Raw genomic sequence first — 16,742 nt, 5'->3', positions numbered from 1 at the left:
TCACCTGAACCTCCGACTGTCGCCACCTCCTGTCACCCGAACCTTCCACTGTCACCCAAACCTCCGACTGTCACCCCCCAATGTCACCTGAACCTCCGACGGTCGCCACCTCCTGTCACCCAAACCTCCTGTCACCCCCCCGCTGTCACCCAAACCTCCGACTGTCACCCAAACTGTCACCCAAACCTCCTGTCACCCCCCCGCTGTCACCCAAACCTCCAACTGTCACCCCTCAATGTCACACAAACCTGTCCCCAAACTGTCACCCAAACCTCCCACTGTCACCCCCCTCAATGTCACCCAAACCTCCGACTGTCACCCAAACCTCCAACTGTCCCCAGACTGTCCCCAAACTGTCCCAGACTGTCCCAAATGTCCCCAAACTGTCCCCAGACTGTCCCCAGTGTGTCCCTAAACTGTCCCCAAATGTCCCCAGACTGTCCCCAGATTATCCCCAAATGTCCCCAAGCTGCCCCAAATGTCCCCGGTGTGTCCCCAAACTGTCCCAAATGTCCCCGGTGTGTCCCCAGGTGTCCCCAGACTGTCCCAAATGTCCCAGCTGTCCCCGGTGTCCCCAGGTGTCCCCAGCTGTCCCCAATGTCCCCAGCTGTCCCCGGTGTCCCCAGATGTCCCCAATGTCCCCAGCTGTCCCCAATGTCCCCAATGTCCCCAGCTGTCCCCGGTGTCCCCACACTGTCCCCAGTGTCCCCAGTGTCCCCAGTGTCCCCAGCTGTCCCCGGTGTCCCCACACTGTCCCCAATGTCCCCGCTGTCCCCTCTCACCGTCGTGCAGCGGGGTCTGGGATCCGTACATGGGGGTTCGGGACCCCGAGCCGTACATGGGGGTCTGGGAGCCGTACATGGGGGTCCTCCCGTAGGCCGAGGTGAGACCCCCGGGGCGCCGGGACCCCCTGGGGACACAACAACAACAGCAATGGGGGGTCAGGGGGACACTGAAACACCCAGAGGGGACACAACAACGGGGTCAGGGGACACCGAGACCCCCGGGGACACAACAACAACAACAACAACAACAACAACAACGGGGTCAGGGGGACCCTGAGACCCCTGGGGACACAACAACAACAACAACGGGGTCAGGGGACACCGAAACACCCACAGGGGACACCGAAACACCCGGAGGGGACACAACAACAACAACAACAACAACAACGGGGTCACGAGACACCGAAACACCCGGAGGGGACACAACAACAACAACAATGGGGGGTCAGGGGACCCTGAAACACCCAGGGACACAACAACAACAACAACGGGGTCAGGGGGACCCCGAAACACCCAGAGGGGACACAACAACAACAACAGTGGGGGGTCAGGGGACACTGAAACACCCAGAGGGGACACAACAGGGTCAGGGGACACCGAAACACCCGGAGGGGACACCGAAACACCCAGAGGGGACACAACAACAACAGCAACAACAACAACAATGGGGGGTCAGGGGACACTGAAACACCCAGAGGGGACACAACAACAACAGTGGGGGGTCAGGGGGTCCCCAAAACACCCGGCAGGGACACAACAACAACGGGGTCAGGGGGACCCCGAAACACCCGGAGTGCTCCACACCCGGCGGGGCGGGCCAGGACCCAATTTGAGGCTCCAGGACCCAATTTTGGGGGTCCAGCACCCAATTTTGGGGGTCTCCAGCACCCAATTTTGGGGGTCTCCAGGACCCAATTTTGGGTAACTCCAGGACCCAATTTTGGGGGTCCAGGACCCAATTTTGGGCGTCCAGGACCCAATTTTGGGGTCTCCAGGACCCGATTTTGGGTGTCCAGGACCCAATTTTGGGGGTCTCCAGGACCCGATTTTGGGGGTCTCCAGGACCTGATTTTGGGGGTCTCCAGGACCCAATTTTGGGGTCTAAAGGACTCAATTTTGGGGGTCTCCAGGACCCGATTTTGGGGGGCTCCAGGACCCAATTTTGGGGGTCTCCAGGACCCAATTTTGGGGTCTCAGGACCTGATTTTGGGGTCTCCAGGACCCAATTTTGGGGGTCTCCAGGACCCAATTTTGGGGTCTCCAGGACCTGATTTTGGGGTCTCCAGAACCCAATTTTGGGGTCTCCAGGACCCGATTTTGGGGGTCTCCAGGACCCAATTTTGGGGTCTCCAGGACCCAATTTTGGGGGTCTAAAGGAACCGATTTTGGGGTCTCCAGGAGCCAATTTTGGGGTCTAAAGGACTCAATTTTGGGGGTCTCCAGGACCCAATTTTGGGCGTCCAGGACCCAATTTTGGGGTCTCCAGGACCCAATTTTGGGGTCTCCAGGACCCAATTTTGGTGTCCCCAGGACCCAATTTTGGGGGTCTCCAGAACCCAATTTTGGGGGTCTCTAGAACCCAATTTTGGGGTCTCCAGGACCCAATTTTGGGGGTCTCCAGGACCCAATTTTGGGGTCTCCAGGACCCAATTTTGGGGGTCTCCAGGACCCAATTTTGGGGGGCTCCAGGACCCAATTTTGGGGGTCTCCAGGACCCAATTTTGGGGGGCTCCAGGACCCAATTTTGGGGTCTCCAGGGCCCAATTTTGGGGGTCTCCAGAACCCAATTTTGGGGGTCTCCAGGACCCAATTTTGGGGGGCTCCAGGACCCAATTTTGGGGTCTCCAGGGCCCAATTTTGGGGGTCTCCAGAACCCAATTTTGGGGGTCTCCAGGACCCAATTAATGGGGTCCCCAGAACCCAATTTTGGGCGTCCAGGACCCAATTTTGGGGGTCTCCAGGACCCAATTTTGGGGTCTCCAGGACCCAATTTTGGGGTCCCCAGGAGCCAATTTTGGGGTCTCCAGGACCCAATTTTGGGGCGTCCAGGACCCAATTTTGGGGGTCTCCAGGACCCAATTTTGGGGGTCTCCAAGACCCAATCTTGGGGGACTCCAGGACCCAATTTTGGGCGTCCAGGACCCAATTTTGGGTCTCCAGGTCCCATTTTGGGGTCTCCAGAACCCAGTTTTGGGGTCTCCAGGACCCAATTTTGGGGGTCCAGGACCCAATTTTGGGGTCTCCAGGACCCAATTTTGGGTTCTCCAGGACCCAATTTTGGGGGTCTCCATGACCCAATTTTGGGGGTCCAGGACCCAATTTTGGGGTCTCCAGGACCCAATTTTGGGGGTCTCCAGCACCCAATTTTGGGGGTCCAGGACCCAATTTTGGGATCTCCCTGACCCAATTTTGGGGGTCCAGGACCCAATTTTGGGATCTCTGGGACCCAATTTTGGGGTCTCCAGGACCCAATTTTGGGATCTCTGGGACCCGATTTTGGGGGTCTGCAGGACCCAATTTGGGGTCTCCAGGACCCGATTTTGGGGGTCTGCAGGACCAAATTTTGGGGGTCCCCAGAACCCAATTTTGGGTCTCCAGAACCCAATTTTGGGGTCTCCAGGACCCAATTTTGGGGGTCTCCAGAACCCAATTTTGGGGGTCTCCAGAACCCAATTTTGGGGTCTCCAAGTCCCAATTTTGGGATCTCCAGGACCCAATTTTGGGGGTCCCCAGGACCCAATTTTGGGGGGCTCCAGGACCCAATTTTGGGATCTCCCTGACCCAATTTTGGGGGTCTCCATGACCCAATTTTGGGGTCTCCAGGACTCAATTTTGGGGTCTCCAGGACCCAATTTTGGGATCTCTGGGACCCAATTTTGGGGGTCCAGGACCCAATTTTGGGGTTTCAAGAACCCAATTTTGGGGTCTCCAGGACCCAATTTTGGGGGTCTCCAGGACCCAATTTTGGGGTTTCAAGAACCCAATTTTGGGGTCTCCAGGACCCAATTTTGGGGTCTCCAGGTCCCCAATTTTGGGGGTCCAGGACCCAATTTTGGGGTCTCCAGGACCCGATTTTGGGGGGCTCCAGGACCCAATTTTGGGATCTCTGGGACCCAATTTTGGGGGTCCAGGACCCAATTTTGGGGGTCTCCAGGACCCAATTTTGGGGGTCTCCAGGACCCCAATTTTGGGGGGCTCCAGGACCCGATTTTGGGGTCTAAAGGACTCAATTTTGGGGGGTCCAGGACCCAATTTTGGGGGGGCTCCAGGACCCAATTTTGGGGTCTCCAGAACCCAATTTTGGGGGTCTCCAGGACCCAATTTTGGGGGGCTCCAGGACCCTCTTTGGGGGGTCTCCAGGACCCAATTTTGGGGGTCCCCGGGGCTGTACCCCCACTCACACGGTGGTCAGGCGCTGCCTGTCCACGGAGATGGTCTGGCAGGTCGAGTGCAGCTCCACCCGCGCCGTCGACTCCGTGGCGTCCTTCACCACCCCGATGTAACCTGGGTGGGGGGCACGGGGGGGTCAGGGGGATTTTGGGGACCCCCCCCGACCCCTGAAGGGGATTTTGGGGTGTCAGAAGTGGGGAGGGGTCTCACACCCACCTTTGTAGGGTCCCTGGGAGATCCGCACCGTCTGCCCGATGAGGTCGTTGTCGCGCCGGCCGCGGCCCCGGCTCAGCCCCCCGGCCCCGAATCCACCCCGCTGCCCTGGGGAGGGGGCACGGGGGGTCAGGGGGTCCCCAAAACCCCCCCAGGAGTCCCCAAAACCCCCTGGGGTCCCCCAAAACCCCCCCCAAGGGTCCCCCAAAACCCCCCTCGGGGTCCCCAAAACCCCCTAGGGGTCCCCAAACCCCCCCCGGGGGTCCCCAGAACCCCCCTAAGGGTCCCCAAAACCCCCCCAAAGATCCCCAAAACCCCCCCGAGGGTCCCCAAACCCCCCAAAGGTCCCCAAATCCCCCCAAAGGATCCCCAAAACCCCCTGGGGGTCCCCAAAACCCCCCTAGGGGTCCCCAAAACCGCTCTGGGAGTCCCCAAAACCCCCCCAAGGATCCCCAAAACCCCCCTGGGGGTCCCCAAAACCCCCCCAAGGATCCCCAAATCCCCCCCAAAGGATCCCCAAAACCCCCCCAAGGATCCCCAAAACCCCCCCAAGGGTCCCCAAAACCCCCCTGGGGGTCCCCAAATCCCCCCCAAAGGATCCCCAAAACCCCCCCAAGGATCCCCAAAACCGCTCTGGGAGTCCCCAAAACCCCCCTGGGGGTCCCCAAAACCCCCCCAAGGGTCCCCAAAACCCCCCCAAGGGTTCCCAAAACCCCCCTGGGGGTCCCCAAACCCCCCTGGGGGTCCCCAAAACCCCCCCAAGGGTCCCCAAAACCCCCCCCAAGGGTTCCCAAAACCCCCCTGGAGGTCCCCAAACCCCCCTGGGGGTCCCCAAAACCCCCCCAAGGGTTTCCCAAAACCCCCCTGGGGGTCCCCAAACCCCCCCTGGAAGTCCCAAAACCCCCTGGGGGTCCCCAAAACCCCCCCAAGGATCCCCAAAACCCCCTGGGGGTCCCCAAAACCCCCCCAGGGGTCCCCAAAACCCCCCTAGGGGTCCTCAAAAGCCCCCCAAGGGTCCCCAAAACCCCCCTGGGGTCCCCAGAACCGCTCTGTGAGTCCCCAAAAGCCCCCTAAGGGTCCCCAAAACCCCCCCAAGGATCCCCAAAACCCCCCTAAGGGTCCCCAAAACCCCCCAAGGATCCCCAAACCCCCCCTGGGGGTCCCCAAATCCCCCTGGGGGTCCCCAAAACCCCCCCAAGGATCCCCAAAACCCCCCTGGGGGTCCCCAAAACCCCCCCGGGGGTCCCCAAAACCCCCCCAAGGATCCCCAAAACCCCCCTTGGGGGTCCCCAAAACCCCCTGGGGGTCCCCCAAAACCCCCCAAGGGTCCCCAAAACCCCCCTAGGGGTCCCCAAAACCGCTCTGGGAGTCCCCAAAACCCCCCTAAGGGTCCCCAAACCCCCCAAAGGTCCCCAAAACCCCCCTGGGGGTCCCCAAATCCATGCCAAGGGTCCCCAAAACCCCCCAAGGGTCCCCAAAACCGCCCTGGGAGTCCCCAAAACCCCCCTAGGGGTCCTCAAAACCCTCCCAAGGGTCCCCAAACCCCCTGGGAGTCCCCAAACCCCCCCTGGAAGTCCCCAAACCCCCCTGGGGGTCCCCAAAACCCCCCCAAAAGTTCCCAAAACCCCCCCAAAGATCCCCAAACCCCCCCAAGGATCCCCAAAACCCCCCAAAGGGTTCCCAAAACCCCCCCAAGTGTCCCCAAAACCCCCCCGGGGGTCCCCAAATCCCCCCGGGGGTCCCCAAAACCTCCCAAGGGTCCCTAAAACCCCCCCAAGGGTCCCTAAAACCCCCCCAAGGGTCCCTAAAACCCCCCCAAGGGTCCCCAAAACCCCCCCGGGGGTCCCCAAAACCCCCCCAAAGATCCCCAAAACCCCCCCAAGGGTCCCCAAAACCCCCCCCAGGGGTCCCCAAACCCCCCCTGGGGGTCCCCAAAACACCCTCAGGGGTCCCCAAAACCCCCCCAAGTGTCCCCAAACCCCCCAAGGGTCCCCAAACCTCCCCCGGGGGTCCCCAAAACCCCTCTGGGAGTCCCCAAAACCCCCCCAGAAGTCCCCAAATCCCCCCCAAGGATCCCCAAACCCCCCCAAAAGTTCCCAAAACTCCCCCAAAGGTCCCCAAACCCCCCCTGGGGGTCCCCAAACCCCCCTGGGGGTCCCCCAGAGTCACCCACCCGCCCCACTGGGGTGCATGGGGCTGCTGATGCGGGGCGACATCGGCACGAAGCCGCACATGGCGAAGTTGGTGACGTCACGGGGCTGCAAAGAAAGAAAAAAATGGGTTAAAAAACGGGGAAAACGGGAAAATTTGGGGGGGATTTGGGTGGAAATGCCGACCTTGGAGCCCCCGGCCAGCACCAGGTGCCGCGTCTTGCACACGAACATCCCCCCGTTCTCCACCAGCTTCTTGCAGTGCAGGAACGCAAAACCCCGGAACAGGTGACGGATTTCACCCTCACGGCCCTTTTTGGGGTGAAAAAAGGGGTGAAACACCCCCAAAATCACAGGGTCAGAGGCCCCCCAAAAATCCTGGGGGTCCCATGGTGGAAATGGGGGGAGAGAAGTGGGGGAGTGGATGGAAAAAGGGGAGGGGGAAGGAGGGACCCCAAAAGAGAAGGAAAATGCATCGAGGAACCCCCCAAAATATCCTGGGGAGCCCCAAAATGGGACAAAGACACCCCAAAATATCCTGGGGAGTCCCTGGAACTGACAAAGACCCCCCAAAACACCCTGGGGAGTCCCCAAAACACCCTGGAGATCCCCAAAAGGTGACAAAGACACCCCAAAATATCCTGGGGAGCCCTAAAACTGACAAAGACCCCCCCAAAATATCCTGGGGAGTCCCTAAAACTGACAAAGACACCCCAAAATATCCTGAGGAGCCCCAAAATGTGACAAAGACACCCCAAAATATCCTGGGGAGCCCCAAAATGTGACAAAGACACCCCAAAATATCCTGGGGAGTCCCTAAAACTGACAAAGACACCCCAAAATATCCTGAGGAGCCCCAAAATGTGACAAAGACACCCCAAAATATCCTGGGGATCCCCAAAATGTGACAAAGACACCCCAAAACACCCTGGGGATCCCCAAAATGTGACAAAGACACCCCCAAACACCCTGGGGAGTCCCCAAAAGGTGACAAAGACACCCCAAAATATCCTGGGGAGCCCCAAAATGTGACAAAGACACCCCAAAATATCCTGGGGAGTCCCTAAAAGGTGACAAAGACACCCCAAAATATCCTGAGGAGCCCCAAAATGTGACAAAGACACCCCAAAATATCCTGGGGAGCCCCAAAATGTGACAAAGACACCCCAAAATATCCTGGGGAGCCCCAAAATGTGACAAAGACACCCCAAAATATCCTGGGGAGCCCCAAAATGTGACAAAGACACCCCAAAATATCCTGGGGAGCCCCAAAATGTGACAAAGACACCCCAAAATATCCTGGGGAGCCCCAAAATGTGACAAAGACACCCCAAAACACCCTGGGGAGCCCCAAAATGTGACAAAGACACCCCAAAATATCCTGGGGAGCCCCTAAAATGTCACAAAGACACCCCCAAAATATCCTGGGGAGCCCCAAAATGTGACAAAGACACCCCAAAATATCCTGGGGAGCCCCAAAATGTGACAAAGACACCCCAAAATATCCTGGGGAGCCCCAAAATGTGACAAAGACACCCCAAAATATCCTGGGGAGCCCCTAAAATGTCACAAAGACACCCCCAAAATATCCTGGGGAGTCCCTAAAGGTGACAAAGACACCCCCAAAATATCCTGGGGAGCCCCTAAAGGTGACAAAGACACCCCCAAAATATCCTGGGGAGCCCCTAAAGGTGACAAAGACACCCCAAAATATCCTGGGGAGTCCCAAAATGTGACAAAGACACCCCAAAATATCCTGGGGAGTCCCAAAATGTGACAAAGACACCCCAAGACACCCTGGGGAGTCCCCAAAACACCCTGGGGATCCCCAAAACGTGACAAAGACACCCCAAAACACCCTGGGGAGTCCCTAAAGGTGACAAAGACACCCCAAAACACCCTGGGGGGTCCCTAAAAGGTGGCCAAGACCCCCCAAAACACCCTGGGGGGTCCCTAAAACTGACAAAGACACCCCAGAACACCCTGGGGAGTCCCGAAAAGGTGACAAAGACCCCTCAAAGACCCCCCAAAACACCCTGGGGATCCCCCAAAGCTCCACAAGGAGCCCCTCAGACCCCTCCAGGACCCCCCAAGACACCCTGGGGATCCCCCAAAACACCCTGGGGATCCCCCAAAACTCCCTGGGGATCCCCCCAAAGCTCCACAAGGAGCCCCTCAGACCCCTCCAGGACCCCCTAAGACACCCTGGGGATCCCCCAAAGCTCCACAAGGAGCCCCTCAGACCCCTCCAGGACCCCCCAAAACCCCTCCAGGACCCCCCAAATCACCCTGGGGATCCCCCAAAACCCCTCCAGGACCCCCCAGACACCCCCAGACCCACGGAGTGGGGGCCGTCGATGACTTTGACGATGTCCTTGACGTGGATGTTGTTCTGCTCCGAGTCCAGCGCCACCGCGAAGCGATTGTCCTTCTTCCTGGTGACAGCCTGGTGACGAACTGTCACCACCTTCCCGTACATGTTCAGCACCTGCGACACGGGCAGGGGTCAGGGGACACCCAGGGGACACCCAGGGGACATGGGGACACCCAGGGGACATGGGGACAGCTCAGGGGACACCCAGGGACACCCAGGGGACACCCACAGGGGTCAGGGGACACCCAGGGGACACCCGCAGGGGTCAGGGGACACCCAGGGGACACCCAGGGGACATGGGGACAGCTCAGGGGACACCCGGGGGACACCCACAGGGGTCAGGGGACACCCAGGGGACACCCAGGGGACACCCAGGGGACACCCAGGGGACACCCAGAGGGGTCAGGGGACACCCAGGGGACATGGGGACACCCAGGGGACACCCAGGGGACACCCACAGGGATCAGGGGACACCCAGGGGACACCCAGGGGACACCCAGGGGACACCCAGGGGACACCCAGGGGACATGGGGACACCCAGGGGACACCCAGGGGACACCCAGGGGACATGGGGACAGCTCAGGGCACACCCAGGGGACACCCAGGGGACACCCAGGGGACACCCAGGGGACATGGGGACACCCAGGGGACACCCAGGGGTCAGGGGACACCGAGGGGACACCCACAGGGGTCAGGGGAAACCCAGGGGACATCCAGGGGACACCCACAGGGCTCAGGGGACACCCAGGGGACACCCAGGGGACACCCAGGGGACACCCACAGGAGTCAGGGGACACCGAGGGGACACCGAGGGGACATGGGGACACCCAGGGGACACCAAGGGGACACCCACGGGAGTCAGGGGACACCCAGGGGACACCCACAGGGGTCAGGGGACACCCAGGGGACATGGGGACAGCTCAGGGGACACCCAGGGGACACCCAGGGGACATCCAGGGGACATGGGGAGGGGTCAGGGCACACTGAGGGGACATGGGCAGGGGTCAGGGGACACCAGGGGACACGGGGACACCGAGGGGACACCGAGGGGACACGGGCAGGGTGTTTTTTGGGGGATTTTCCTGGTGTTTTGTGCAGTATTTCAGGGTGTTTTTTGGGGGATTTTCCTGGTGTTTTGTGCAGTATTTCAGGCTGTTTTTGGCAGGATTTCAGGGTGTTTTTTGTGGATTTTCCTGGTGTTTTGTGCAATATTTCAGGGTGTTTCTCGCTGCTCTCACCTGGAAGGTTTCCCTCTCCAGCCTCACGATCACCCCCACGGTTTGGGGGGATTTTTTGGGGGGATTTTAGTGGGGTTTGGGGCAGGATTTCAGGGGGATTTGGGGGATTTTAGTGGGGTTTGGGGCAGGATTTCAGGGTGTTTGGGGCAGGATTTCAGGGTGTTTTTGACAGGATTTCAGGGTGTTTTTGACAGGATTTCAGGGTGTTTTTGACAGGATTTCAGGGTGTTTGGGGCAGGATTTCAGGGTGTTTTTGACAGGATTTCAGGCTGTTTTTTGTGGATTTTCCTGGTGTTTTGTGCAGGATTTCAGGGTATTTTTGACAGGATTTTAGTGGGGTTTGGGGCAGGATTTCAGGCTGTTTTTTGTGGATTTTCCTGGTGTTTTGTGCAGTATTTCAGGGTGTTTTGGGGCAGGATTTCAGGGTGTTTGGGGCAGGATTTCAGGGTGTTTTTGGCAGGATTTCAGGGTGTTTTGTGCAGTATTTCAGGGTGTTTTTTGGGAGATTTTCCTGGTGTTTTGTGCAGTATTTCAGGGTATTTTTGACAGGATTTTAGTGGGGTTTTTGACAGGATTTCAGGCTGTTTTTGGCAGGATTTCAGGGTGTTTTTCGCTGCTCTCACCTGGAAGGTTTCCCTCTCCAGCCTCACGATCACCCCCACGGTTTGGGGGTCCAGCTGCACCAGCTCCCCCCACTCGTGCTGCCCCCCAACATCCACCCCCGAGGCCGTCTCGGAGCAGAGCTGCAGATCCCGGGGCAGCACCTTCAGCTGGGGGAAAAAACAACAAAAAATCCACCTGGATCCTGCCAAAACCTCCTGCTTTCACCCCAAAACCTCCTCTCCCACTTCCCACAACTTTCTCCTGGCGTTTTCCCACATTTTCCTGCCTTTTTCCCATTTTTTTTACAGGTTTTTCCCAAATTTTCTTGGGTTTTTTTGGGTTTTTCCCTTTTTTTTCACAGGTTTTTCCCAGATTTTCCTCTTTTTTTGGGTTTTCCCCATTTTTTTCCCACATCTTTCCCAAACTTTCCTGGTTTTTTTGGGGTTTTCCTCATTTTTTTCTCAGGTTTTTCCCAAATTTTCCTGGGTTTTTATTTGGGTTTTCCCCATTTTTTTCCCACATCTTTCCCAAATTTTCCTGTTTTCTTTGGGTTTTCCCCATTTTTTTTTCACAGGTTTTTCCCAAATTTTCCTCTTTTTTTGGGTTTTCCTCATTTTTTTCCCACATCTTTCCCAAATTTTCCTGTGTTTTTTGAGTTTTCCCCATTTTTTTCCCACATCTTTCCCAGATTTTCCTGCTTTCCTCAGAATTCCCATTTCTGCCCAATTTTCCTGTGCATTTCCTGCTTTTTCCCCTTTTTCCTCCCACTTTTTCATCTTTCTCCCATTTTTCACCGTTTTTCCCCCATTTTTACACCATTTTTCCCCGTTTTTTCCCCATTTTTCCCCCGTTTTCTTCCCATTTTCCCCGTTTTTTCTCCCCATTTTCACCTCGTGCATGGTCAGGTGTGAGAACAGGATCACAAAGTTCTCCTCCACCCTCCTTCTACCCCATTTCCCCCTGTTTTTTCCCATTTTTTTTCACCATTTCCCCCCTTTTTCACCGTTTTTCCCCGTTTTTTCCCATTTTCCCGGCTTTTCTCCCCATTTTCACCTCGTGCATGGTGAGGTCAGAGAAGAGGATGACAAAGTTCTCCTCCACCCTCCTTTTACACCATTTTCCCCCCATTTTTCCCCATTTTTTCCCATTTTTTCCCCATTTTTCCCCATTTTTCCCAGTTTTTTCCCATTTTCCCCGTTTTTCTCCCCATTTTCACCTCGTGCATGGTGAGGTGTGAGAACAGGATCACAAAGTTCTCCTCCACCCTCCTTTTACACCATTTTTACACCATTTTCCCCATTTTTCACCATTTTTTCACCATTTCCCCCCATTTTTCACCGTTTTTTCCCCGTTTTTTCCCATTTTCCCGGCTTTTCTCCCCATTTTCACCTCGTGCATGGTCAGGTGTGAGATCAGGATCACAAAGTTCTCCTCCACCCTCCTTTTACACCATTTTTACCCCATTTTCCCCCATTTTTCACCATTTTTTTCACCATTTTTTCCCCATTTTTTCCCCATTTTTCCCCCGTTTTTTCCCATTTTCCCTGTTTTTCTCCCCATTTTCACCTCGTGCATGGAGAGGTCAGAGAACAGGATCACAAAGTTCTCCTCCACCCTCCTTTTACCCTGTTTTTTCCCCATTTCCCCCGTTTTTTTCCTCATTTTCCCCCATTTTTTCCCCATTTTTCCCATTTTTCCCTTTTTTTTCCCATTTTCCCCGTTTTTCTCCCCATTTTCACCTCGTGCATGGTGAGGTCAGAGAACAGGATGACGAAATTCTCCTCCACCCTCCTTTTACCCCATTTCCCCCCGTTTTTTCCCATTTTTTTCCCCCTTTTTTCCCTGTTTTTCACCATTTTTTCCCATTTTTCCCCATTTTTCCCATTTTTTCCCTGTTTTTTCCCATTTTCCCCGTTTTTCTCCCCATTTTCACCTCGTGCATGGTGAGGTCAGAGAAGAGGATCACAAAATTCTCCTTCACCCTCCTTTTACCCCATTTCCCCCCGTTTTTCCCCCATTTTTCCCCATTTTTCCCCATTTTTCCCCATTTTTCCCCCATTTTTCCCATTTTCGCGGTTTTTCTCCCCATTTTCACCTCGTGCATGGTGAGGTCAGAGAAGAGGATGACGAAGTTCTCCTCCACCCTGACGATGAGCCCGGTGTCGCCCTCGAATCTCCCGGCGATCACCTTGACGTGGTCGCCCATGCGGAAATATTTCCTCAGCTCCTGCGCCGGGAACTCCAGCATGTCCTGCAACACCCAAAATCCTCCTTTTTACACCCAAAAACACCCAAAATCCTCCTTTTTACACCCAAAATCACCCTTTTTACACCCAAAATCACCCAAAAGCCTCCTTTTTACACCCAAAATCACGGCTTTTACACCCAAAATCACCCTTTTTACACCCAAAATCCACATTTCAACACCCAAAAAACCCAAAATCCCCGCTTTTACACACAAAATCACCCTTTTTACACCCAAAACCACCCAAAAGCCTCCTTTTTACACCCAAAAACACCCAAAATCACCCTTTTTACACCCAAAATCCACATTTCAACACCCAAAAAACCCAAAATCACCGCTTTTACACCCAAAATCACCATTTTTACACCCAAAATCACAGCTTTTACACCCAAAATCCACATTTGAACACCCAAAAACCCAAAATCGCCGTTTTTACACCCAAAAACATCTCCAAAATCATGGCTTTTACACCCAAAATCCCCGTTTTTACACCCAAAATCACCGGTTTTACACCCAAAATCACCATTTTTAAACCCAAAATCACCCTTTTTACACCCAAAATCCACATTTGAACACCCAAAAACCCAAAATCACGGTTTTTACACCCAAAAACATCTCCAAAATCATGGCTTTTACACCCAAAATCCCCGTTTTTACACCCAAAATCACCATTTTTACACCCAAAATCAGCACTTTTACACCCAAAATCACAGCTTTTACACCCAAAATCACCCTTTTTACACCCAAAATCACCATTTTTACACCCAAAATCACCCTTTTTACTCCCAAAAGCACCCTTTTTACACCCAAAATCACCATTTTTACACCCAAAATCCACATTTTAACACCCAAAAACCCAAAATCACCACTTTTACACCCAAAATCACGGCTTTTACACCCCAAATCCACATTTTAACACCCAAAAACACCTCCAAAATCACCACTTTTATACCCAAAACCACCGGTTTTACACCCCTAATCACCGCTTTTACACCCAAAAACCCAAAATCCCCGTTTCTACACCCAAAATACCCATTTTTACACCCAAAATCACCACTTTTACACCCAAAACCACCTCCAAAATCCACACTTTTACACCCAAAATCCACATTTTAACACCCAAAAACCCAAAATCACCGCTTTTACACCCAAAATCCCCACTTTTACACCCAAAATCCCTGTTTGTACACCCAAAATCACCATTTTTACACCCAAAATCATCACTATTACACCCCAAATCCCCGCTTTTACACCCAAAATCCACATTTTAACACCCAAAATCCACATTTGAACACCCAAAAACCCCAAATCACCGCTTTTACACCTAAAAACATCTCCAAAATCACCGCTTTTACACCCAAAATCCATATCTTAACACCCAAAATCACCGCTTTTACACCCAAAATCCACATTTTAACACCCAAAATCACAGCTTTTACACCCAAAATCCACATTTTAACACCCAAAACCACTGCCCAAAATCCTCATTTTTACACCCAAAAACACAGCCCAAAATCTCAGTTTTTCCACCCAAAATCCCAAAACGGCCGTATTTTCATCCAAAAACCCCAAATCCCCATTTTTTCACCCAAAATCCCTGTTTTACCACCCAAAATCCCAAAATCCCCAGTTTTCCACCCAAAACCCCAATTTTTCCATCCAAAAGTCCAAAATCCCTGTTTTTCCACCCCAAATCCCCATTTTTCCCCCCAAAATTCCCCATTTTTCCACCCAAAACCCCCAAATCCCCATTTTTCCCACCCAAATCCTTGTTTTTCCACCCCAAATCCCTGTTTTTTCACCCAAAACCCCAAAATCTCCGTTTTTCCACCCCAAAATCCCCGTTTTTCACCCCAAACTGACCCTCAGATCCTCGTGTTTGGGGAGAATCGTGATCCTGTCCCCGTTTTTTCCCAAAATCCCCGTTTTTCCCCCCAAACCTCAAAATCCCCGTTTTTTCATGCAAAATCCCCATTTTTTCGCCCCAAATCCCCGTTTTTTCAACCAAAATTTTTGTTTTTCACCCCAAAATCCCCATTTTTTCCCAAAATCCCAGTTTTTACCCCAGAATCACCCTCAGATCCTCGTGTTTCGGGAGAATCGTGATCTTGTCCCCCCAAACCCCAAAAATCCCCGTTTTTCACCCCAAAATCCCCATTTTTTCACCCCAAAATCCCCATTTTTTCACCCCAAATCCCCGTTTTTTCACCCAAAATCTCTGTTTTTCACCCCAAAATCCCCGTTTTTTCCCAAAATCCCGGTTTTTCACCCCAAACCCACCCTCAGATCCTCGTGTTTGGGGAGAATCGTGATCTTGTTGCTGTTTTTTCCCAAAATCCCTGTTTTTCACCCCAAATCCACCCTGAGATCCTCGTGTTTGGGCAGAATCGTGATCCTGTTGCTGTTTTTTCCCCGTTTTTTCCCAAAATCCCGGTTTTTCACCCCAAACCCACCCTCAGATCCTCGTGCTTGGGCAGGATCGTGATCTTGTTGCCCCATTTTTCCCGTTTTTTCCCAAAATCCCGGTTTTTCACCCCAAACTGACCCTGAGATCCTCGTGTTTGGGTAGAATCGTGATCCTGTTGCTGTTTTTTCCCAAAATCCCGGTTTTTCACCCCAATCTCACCCTCAGATCCTCGTGTTTCGGGAGAATCGTGATCTTGTTGCTGTTTTTTCCCAAAATCCCCGTTTTTCACCCCAAAATCCCCATTTTTTCCCACCAAATCCCCGTTTTTTCACCCAAAATCTCTGTTTTTCCACCCAAAATCCCCGTTTTTTCCCAAAATCCCTGTTTTTCACCCCAATCTCACCCTCAGATCCTCGTGTTTGGGCAGGATCGTGATCTTGTTGCTGTTTTTCCCAAAATCCCGGTTTTTCACCCCAAACCCACCCTCAGATCCTCGTGTTTGGGCAGGATCGTGATCCTGTCCTCGTTTTTTCCCAAAATCCCCGTTTTTCCCCCCAAACCACAAAATCCCCATTTTTTCACCCCAAATCTCCGTTTTTTCACCCTCAGATCCCCTTTTTTTCCCAAAATCCTGGTTTTTTACCCCAAAAGAGCGGTGTTTTTTGGTCTCACACACCCTCAGATCCTCGTGTTTGGGCAGGATCGTGATCTTGTCCTCCCAAACCCCAAAAATCCCCGTTTTTCCCCCCAAAATCCCCGATTTTTCACCCAAAATTGCCGTTTTTCCACCCAAAAAGCCCCAAACTCCCCGTTTTTTCCCAAAATCCCGGTTTTTCACCCCAATCTCACCCTCAGATCCTCGTGTTTGGGCAGAATTGTGATCTTGTTGCTGTTTTTTCCCAAAATCCCGGTTTTTCACCCCAATCTCACCCTCAGATCCTCGTGTTTGGGCAGGATCGTGATCTTGTTGCTGTTTTTTCCCAAAATCCCGGTTTTTCACCCCAAACTGACCCTCAGATCCTCGTGTTTGGGCAGGATCGTGATCTTGTTGCCCCATTTTTCCCGTTTTTTCCCAAAATCCCGGTTTTTCACCCCAAACTCACCCTCAGATCCTCGTGTTTCGGGAGTATCGTGATCTTGTTGCTGTTTTTTCCCCGTTTTTTCCCAAAATCCCGGTTTTTCACCCCAAACCCACCCTCAGATCCTCGTGTTTCGGGAGTATCGTGATCTTGTTGCTGTTTTTTCCCCGTTTTTTCCCAAAATCCCGGTTTTTCACCCCAATCTCACCCTCAGATCCTCGTGTTTTGGGAGAATCGTGATCTTGTTGCCCCATTTTT

The 16,742-nt window shown here is 53.7% G+C and overlaps 1 protein-coding gene across 1 annotated transcript in view; it reads right to left on the bottom strand.

Moving 5' to 3' along the window:
* SUPT5H (SPT5 homolog, DSIF elongation factor subunit) overlaps window positions 1-16,742 on the bottom strand; it is a 42,908-nt gene that overhangs the window by 1,226 nt on the left and 24,940 nt on the right. The window contains exons 16-23 of the mRNA XM_058859796.1: window positions 12,849-13,004; window positions 10,774-10,920; window positions 8,880-9,026; window positions 6,725-6,850; window positions 6,562-6,646; window positions 4,392-4,496; window positions 4,187-4,289; window positions 783-910 (exon numbers count right to left, since the gene is read on the bottom strand). Of these exons, the coding sequence (XP_058715779.1) occupies window positions 783-910; window positions 4,187-4,289; window positions 4,392-4,496; window positions 6,562-6,646; window positions 6,725-6,850; window positions 8,880-9,026; window positions 10,774-10,920; window positions 12,849-13,004 (997 nt within the window). The remainder of the gene's footprint in view (window positions 1-782; window positions 911-4,186; window positions 4,290-4,391; window positions 4,497-6,561; window positions 6,647-6,724; window positions 6,851-8,879; window positions 9,027-10,773; window positions 10,921-12,848; window positions 13,005-16,742) is intronic.

This window comes from Poecile atricapillus, chromosome 31 (genome assembly GCF_030490865.1).
Source record: "Poecile atricapillus isolate bPoeAtr1 chromosome 31, bPoeAtr1.hap1, whole genome shotgun sequence".
Lineage (NCBI taxonomy): Eukaryota > Metazoa > Chordata > Aves > Passeriformes > Paridae > Poecile > Poecile atricapillus.
The sequence above is the reverse complement of the archived record's forward strand: the minus strand, read 5'-3'. Positions and strand labels throughout refer to the sequence as shown.